The sequence below is a fragment of the Alligator sinensis genome, unplaced genomic scaffold (assembly GCF_000455745.1).
Source record: "Alligator sinensis unplaced genomic scaffold, ASM45574v1 scaffold520_1, whole genome shotgun sequence".
NCBI classification, from domain to species: domain Eukaryota; kingdom Metazoa; phylum Chordata; order Crocodylia; family Alligatoridae; genus Alligator; species Alligator sinensis.
In genome coordinates, this window is record NW_005842064.1 from 1,312,728 (window position 1) to 1,320,899 (window position 8,172).

The 8,172-nt window shown below is 44.4% G+C and overlaps 1 protein-coding gene across 3 annotated transcripts in view; it reads right to left on the reverse strand.

The window, feature by feature from the left end:
• Positions 1-116: 116 nt before the first annotated feature.
• The window catches only part of PHOSPHO1 (phosphoethanolamine/phosphocholine phosphatase), a 12,041-nt gene continuing 3,985 nt past the window's right edge, over positions 117-8,172 (reverse strand). For all 3 annotated transcript variants that reach the window (XM_025203780.1, XM_025203779.1, XM_006023307.3), the window contains 2 exons: positions 4,595-4,714; positions 117-2,896 (listed from right to left, as the gene is read on the reverse strand). In XM_025203780.1, the coding sequence (XP_025059565.1) occupies positions 2,135-2,896; positions 4,595-4,639 (807 nt within the window). In that variant the 5' untranslated portion in view covers positions 4,640-4,714 and the 3' untranslated portion in view covers positions 117-2,134. The remainder of the gene's footprint in view (positions 2,897-4,594; positions 4,715-8,172) is intronic.

Here is an 8,172-nt window from a genome sequence, read left to right on the forward strand (position 1 = left end):
TATCTGCAAACCACAACCCTGCGCTTTCAGCAGCCATGAGGGCAAGCTGAGAAAGTGAAACCACAATAGTGGTATGCTCCCTGATGCATACACACACACACACACACACACACGTATATGGATAGTTATATATATAAATATGTATATATATTTAAGATAATGAGGGACAAGAGGAAAAAAAGTCATTTAAATGTCCACCATAACATGCATATGAAATTCCAAACATACATGTTGCACCCAGCATCAATATGGAGTTTCTAAAATGTCCATGGCTTTCAGTTCCATATGACTGGACGGAGCAGAAGAGAAAGAACAAATGGTAGAGGTGGGGGACCCACAAAAGGTGGGAGAGCAAAAGCTGGGGCTGCTTTGGTTAATTTCTTACTGTGCAGAGCAACTGCAGGAGGGAAATACTTTGGAGCAGACAGACTGCAGTCATCCCTGTAGATGCCACCATTGGGGGCAGTTAATGCTGCAATCAGCCCAGGAAAAGCCAGAATAAGAGGGTGGCAAACAGAGTGGGTACCCCTGCAGAGTGCAATCACAGGGGACAATTAATACTGCAATTGCCTGGGACAGGACTCTGGAATGGGAAGTGGAGAGAGGTTTTTATCCTCTAGCAGCCTAACCCCAAAGGGGCACTAAGCACCATACCTCCAACTGATATCAATGGGAGTTTCAGCACCTCTCAGAATCAGAATCAGGCCAGGAAGCTGGCTCAGCCCTGCTATAACAACAAGGATGTTGTGATTTGTCTATGACACAGAGAACTGCTGCTCCAACACCCACAGGAACCAGCACTTAGCTTATGGAGACAGATCTCTTGTCAGCTGTAGATCTCAAACCACCTTTGCTGAACTGCTGTAAAGGATGGCTGTTGAAGTGCAATTCAGGCAGGACAGCACTCAGGCAAGCTCAGCAAACACATTTCTGGGATCGAGTGTAGGCCTGGATGTGACCTGATACCAGGAAAGTGAATGCAGATGAGGAGCATCTGCTCTGGAAACCAGCTCTGGCTCAAAGCCTTTGGAGGTGGGCCACTTGGTGTTGTGCTTAATATAACTATAGAAGAGTGTGTCTTGTGAGACAATCAGGGTAGTCTTGGCTCTGGAGAAGAAAGTGATCCCAGAAATGAAAGTAAAATGCAGGCACAGGGTTTTAATCTAAGGGCTCCATGTGCAGCTTGTGCTACTCTGAGGGAAAGGCTTGAGAATGGGAACTGGAAGAGGAAGGTTTTCAAGAGGCAATTTAAATGCTTAACTCACATTTCTCCTTACAAAACTCTTGTCTGCTTAGGAATGTGTTCCAGTGAACAACCTCCAAGTGGAAACTTAAATGAATAGTGTCCTCCAAACTCCACAGCCTGAACCAAATCCCATGTCCATGCCCTCCTCCTACAGAGGCCAATGAATGGAGGGTTTGGGGTAGGCTGGTGGCAACCCAAGCCCAGGGGGAGAGTGCTCACAATAAGATATCAGCAGCATAAGCTGCACTAGATGAGATTTCCACTGTCCTCCTGAAGAGGCAAGGACCCCTCAGGAATGAATTATTGGGTCAATACTCAGCCAACTGTAAGCAGCTTTCAGTTTCGTCTAGGGGGCATGTAGAGAAAGGCATTAAAGATGATGATGAAAGAGTAACGCTGTAGGCAATCCCAACTGTTTTGATAGAGTTGTGGGTCAGGTGACCTCTATTTTGGAGCTAATGGAAGCATGCATACACTTTGGCCCTTGTGAGAACAAGTTGGTTGGTGAATCTTTTTTTTTTTTTTTTTTTAAATAGAATAATTTTAAGTGAATTCAAAGTGAAAGCAAAAATAAATTGATCTGCCAACATGCCTGTCCTTCTGCATGGATTTGCTAACTGCATAGAGAAGACCTCATGTCAAGATCATGGGGAGGGGAGAAGTGGGAACCCAGAGAAAGTACTTCGTAGAAAGAAATAAAAAAGCAGAGGGAGGATAAGAATTCCAGAAGCTGAGTCCAACTCTGCAAAGCTAGATATGGCACCAGCTTAGCTACTGAGGAATGAGATGCTTCTGAGAGCTTCCCTCTTTTTCCTGCCTGCTCCTTGGTGCTGCCTCCAGGACAGCAAGAGCCTTTTTTTTTTTTTTTTTTATACCAACAAGCCCTTCTCAGCATTTCTTCTTGAGGAACTCCTGAAGATGCTGGCAAACTTCCACAGCTGAGTACCAGGGAACTACAGTGGCCTGGAAGACTCCAGGTTGCTTTTTCTCCATCTCCTGATACATCTTGTGCATGGGGTAGCCTTTCCGTGGGAAAGCAACATCTGTTGAAGTCAGGGCCGTGGAGGGACAGAAGTCATTGGCCCCATCCCCAACATAGAAAGCCTTCTCAAACTCCACCCCTTCCTGGGCTCTCTCAGACAGGTATTCAGTGAGGATTTTGCACTTGCACATGTTTGCTGGGCATTGGAGGCACTTGTGAGAGTGATAGGGCCCCAAGGTGAGGTAGCCCCTCTTGTCAAAGCCAGAGGGATTGCTAAAGATTTTGCGGAACAGAGAGTAGCAGCCTGCCTCTCTCAAAGCACATTCAATGCCAAACATGTTGGCATCAGAGATGAGAATGATCTCAAACTGGTCTTGATTCTTGGAGAGGAACTGGAAAAGCTCCGGCATCCCAGGTGATAGGGGGATGTTTTCGTAGACCGTCTTATAGTCCAGCATCTTGACCCCTTGGTCTCCCATGTATTCAAAGACCCGCTGCATATATTCGTTGTAAAAGCCTTCCTGGAAGGTTTGGCGGATGTGTTCTGGGACCTCCTGTCCCGGAGCAGCCCTTATGACTGAGTCATCACTGTTCTCGTTGACGATTGTCTCATCGAAGTCAAAGATGAGGAGGTGTTTTGCAGGCCTGGGGGCCGCCATGCTGACGCCCTGTGAGTTGAAAGAACAGAATACATAAATTACTCAAGAACAGGGTGGGGGATGGCACTTCAACTTCAGACACCCTGGTGCTATAAGGACAATAAATGCAACAGTGAGACTGATAATAGAGGCTGGCAACTCTGCAAAGTAATGCTATTTAGATAAGTCACTGGTGTCCGCCTCTCTCTGTATCTCTTTGTCCTAGGTAGAAGGGACTTAATCTCTTCCTGATATCTTAACCTTGACTTTAAGAAGTTTATCCCTTTGGTAAAGAGATAATTTTGCCCCTGTTAATTTAGGACATTACTGCAGCCAAGACAGTCACTACTAACCTATGTGCTATCCGCATTCTCACAAGAGGACCCAGTTAAGACAATGCAACCGTAGGGCAAGATTTTTGCTCTGAAAATGGCCTCCTAGGTGACCTATGTTTGTTTGCTTCCCAAAGAGCCCCTGTCAGTGTGCTTAGTTACAACTGAAATGGGTTGCATGGGGTCCCCCTATATTTACCAGATCTAGAGACTCACCCAGGGCTTTCAAAGTCAAGTTATATTCTTCTTGGCACAAAGATTACACTGGGGTGTGATTCTGCAAGTCCAGTTCTGCTCTCAATTGCCCAGAGGCAGCATCCACCTCCTTCAAATTCCAGGTCCAATTCACCTGAGTCCTTCCATTTTTGCGTTGGCATCAAACTGTTGACACCCCTACCCAACTGGAATTAGGCCATAGTGGATGAGGACTCTATCTTTAGTTATCTAAGAGCAGTCCCTTATGGTCTTTCAGAAAAGGCTGGCACAAGTGTGCAACATCTGGTCCTGCTATTTGAATGTAGCTAAAATTTTCACTGGTGCCATGTAAAGGAGGATAAAACCCACCTCCATTTCCCAGAGCTGTGTTTTCTCTCGAGGGCGCTGACAGAAGTGACATTTGTTGCACGATTGGCCCCCCGAAAGTGCTCTACAGCTGTGCCATGACACACATGCAAGGCTGCAGAACACTTTAAAAGTGGCTGATCACACAACAAATTAACCCTCACCTAATGAGGGATCAGATAAAGGCAGTCCAAAGCAGAGTGCCTTAGGTAACTTCTGTCAATCAATGTATGCTATCAGGGCTGGGCTGATGTAGCTCAGCCCTGCCCCTGCCGCTGTCTGCAGGAAGGGAGGGGGAGGGAGCTGTGTGTTGGGGGTTTATTCAGCCTGACCTGGAGGCAGGGTGAGTAGACTGGACCCTCCCACCCCCCGGCAGACAGCGCCTCCCTCCCCCCTCCAACAGCGAACAGCTGTTGGGTGGGTGGGATTGTTTTAATGCATGGTACTTTCTGTAAAGTGCCATGAGTTAGAATGGGTAGCTGCATGTCTGTCAGTGCCTAAAGGGCCAAATGAAAAATAGTGTCCTGATGCTGCAAGTGCCTCAGTGCAGGGAGAACCCTTTACTTCCATTGGCCTTACTGAAGCTCTGTAGGGACACAGGGGGCAGGCTGGAGAGGTTTGTAGGAGCAGGGCTCTATTTCTGTCACCAGAGGCTAGTAGAAGTGCCTTGGAATATGCACAGAAAGCAGATCAGCTGAGACAGCTTTGCAGCTATCATTCCCAGCCTGACTGCACAGTACCAACACAGGTGCACTTATTAACAACAGCCGCTTCATAAGTCAGAGAGAGGAGACATCGATGTGCAAAGGTCAAAACATGTGAGAATTGCACTAACCTTAAACAGGCATCGCAGCCCAACACCCTCAAAGCACCTTTTCATTTTTAGCACATCACTCGCCAAACACCGCTTTTCCTGATGTTACCGTTTAAGGCTCCCTTTGAGTTGGTCTCATTGCTGTAAACCACAAGGGTAATCTGGTTAACGATCACTTAGCTTCTCCACTGTCACCTATGGGTACTGTGTTGTAGCTGCAAGATTTCTCTGATTCTAAATAAAATGACTTCTCTTTTCTGCTACACAGAGAACACACCAGCTTTTTTTAAGCCTGGCCATGCACCTTAAAACATTTGACTCCCCACTGCAACAAGAACAAGAGAGGAAGAACTACTGTATATGGGAAGGGGTGAATGGACAGGGAAAGATTGCTAAATACAACTGATGTCTCTTACCAACTTCAAGGATTTAGGGCCCGCCAATATGAAATGAGCCAGCATAACAGAGCTATGGTGGAATACCTCTCCTGTGTAGATACTCCATTCCAAAAACTAAAAGCGATTTTATTTTGGTATAACTCCCCTGCTTTTTCAGTAGAGTCATTTTTTAAAAGAGCTACTGTGGAGCAGAAATGCCAAGTGACTGCCCTGTTTGAAGAAGCCCTGACTAAGGGAATAACCAAGCAAGCATAACATTCTGGACAAGGAAACGTATTTGTTTTGTCCTGGATTCTGCTGACCTCTTGTGGCCATTAACTAAATAGGGTTCCAAAAAACAGGCTTCAACTAAAACCTTACGCAGAACTTCCTGTGCTGAGGACTGGTAGCTCCCACTGAAGCCAGGTGAATGGCTGGAAAAATCTCCCAACAATTTAGCAGAGAGGCTGACAGATAGAACGGGAGGAATTTCAGCTTGGAGTCAACTTTTGTGAGAAAAATCAGGCGTTACTATCTTGGCTATTTCAATTCAATGAGGTGGGGAGCATGGGTCAGTTGAAATCTGCTGTTTTGAACTAGTTCCTGCTAGAATCATGGAACACAAAAGTTATCTGAAAAAATCCAATGTATAAATTTAAAAGGAAGTTGTTAACTAAAAATCAAATTCCCAAACTAAAAGTTGGTAGGAATAAACTATTATAATACCCAGAAACACACGACTTTTCTTTCTTTCTTTTTTTTTTTTAATTTCCCTAAAGCAGGGGCTGGTTATTTATGGCCTGCAGGCTGCATCCAGCCAACAGAGCCATTGGATCTGACCCACAGATGTGGAGCTTTGACAGCATTAGGCTGTGTGGGGAGTTTTGGCTGTAGGCGTTCTTCCCATGCTGCCATGGGAAGAAGCAACAGCTGAAGGCAGATCCTAGCACCTCTGACATGGGGGTAGCAGGGGGCATTGTGGCCCGCAGCCAGAAAAGGTTGCCTATTGCTGCCTTGGAGCATTTGAAACCTCAATGCTGTGACAAAAGGAAACAAAATTAAATCAACCATAATGATATTCATTGTTCAGGAAGACACAAGCATAACAAGTAAACACCAGATACATGAAAAAGTCATTTGCATTTTATAAAATGGGCTTGGTTTTAGTGATGTGTTAATGGCAACAGAGATAAGGAAATAATATTTTCCTTTACAATGAATGGTAAAGTTGACAGTGTCCCTTTACAAATAACTTTCGTACACACTTGGCTGTTATGTGGAAGTTGGCATCAACTTTCCATTCACAAAATTCTACGTGCAGTTTCAATAATGGTTTTTGCAAGGCTAAGAATTTTATGAAGGGAAAATAACTTTTGGTCTAAGTCTAATGTGGAAGCTCAGAGAAAGTATGCTAGTTCTTAAAAAGTCCCAACAGAAAACAACTACTAATTATGCTAAACCTCAGGGAAATCCACACTGTTATGGTAAAAAACCCCAAAACAAAAAAACCCAAAGAAAACCAAAAACAAACAAACAAAAAACTTACCTGCCTTTTCAAATACCCTCCTAGACCTAATATTTCAGCATTGGCTCAAATCAGTAAAGGGTAAAGGATCAGGCCCTCAGATATTTTTAACCTAATCACATCAAAGACAGACATTTAAAGTCTGGTGCATGAGAATCTCAAAAAGCTGTGCTGCCTTTGAGTCAAGCACTGTTACATACTGTTGGTCTATTCATGGAAGAGGAAAAAATCCATGAATAGGTCAACATAATCTGATCATTTCATTTTTACTCTTTGCCTTATCAGAAATCAATATTATTGGGTCTGGAATTCTGTTCTCCAACTGGATCCCACAGCAGGATTATCTACAGAGTCCACTGAAAGATGTTTGCGTCTCAGGAGAAACATTTTGCCTTTCCTCCTTGGCAGGAAAGTTTCTTCGAGTAGATGTGATATCTTTTATTAAACCAACTGAGTAGTTGGAAAAAATTTCTCAGCAAGCTTTCAGGCGCAGTCACCCTTCTTCAGGCATAGGGAGTCTCTGCTGTTCTGAGGCTCCAAGAAATGAGAGAAGCACATTTATGTTCTTAGACCAACATGGCTACAACCAAAACCCAGCCCCTTCTCCTTGGCCTTCCAGCTTCACCTCCCCCTAGCCTTACTATGTGCAGTGGAGCTACTTTGGAATTCCTGGCCATGACAGAATTTCAGCTACTCTTTACAAAATCTACACAATGAAAATGTACATGTGCGCAAACCTCCTGTTTCTTCTGATGAATAGGTGTTTGGGAATCAGTCAGTCTTGATATGCAACCTCAGTGGAAGTGTGCATCTGTCATCCCTTATTTTACAGAGGATCAAATGAGAGGTAGGTACGATTAGGCTAGTATTTTCAAAAGTGCTTAAAGGCATCAGATGCCCAGTTCTACTGGGCTTCAGTGAGAGGCAAAACCAACTCTTTTAGGCATCTTTGAAAATCTGACCTAACTGTTTGGGCCAGCGTCAGATAGTGAAACTGGAAGACCCCAAAATAAAACTCCAATACTATAACTTCCATATCCTCTTCTCTAACTGCTAGACCTCACTCCTGCTGACCCAGCAGACTGAAGGTCTCTGAGAGAAAAAGTAGAGGTCCAGATTTATTGCCACTTCATATTCCCAGCAGGGTGTATCCAAGAACATCATATGTATCATATGCAATGATGTCATGTGGGGAGGGATAAATGGGTGACCTCCTAGCCAATTTCGATAAAATATGTAAGGTGGATTATCATTGTGTAGTTAACTGGGCAGCTTGCTGCTGAGTATATTACACTGCCCTTCCATACGCTAGCAACAAGATCTATGCCTCTCCTGTCTCTGTCCAGCACTATTTCAGAAATGCCCAGTACCATATTTTAACAGAATCCAGCAGCAGCTTCTTGATGTTGGGGAGGGAAGCAGGAATAAAGTGTAACCTTGCAGGAGTTACAGGCAGGGAAGTCTAATGGTAAGAGCACTGGACTAAGGATCAGAAGACCTGGGCTCTATTCCTGCCTCCAGTCTTCTGGGTGACTTTGAACAAGTCACTCCTCCATTCCTGTGCCTCATTTTCCCCATCAAATACTCAATGTCTTTGTAAAATGGCCTGATAAAATCTGCTATATTAAAATTAGATACCATCATTTTAATAGCCCAGGGTACTGATAACTTTGCTCATCCATTCCTTAACGAGAGCA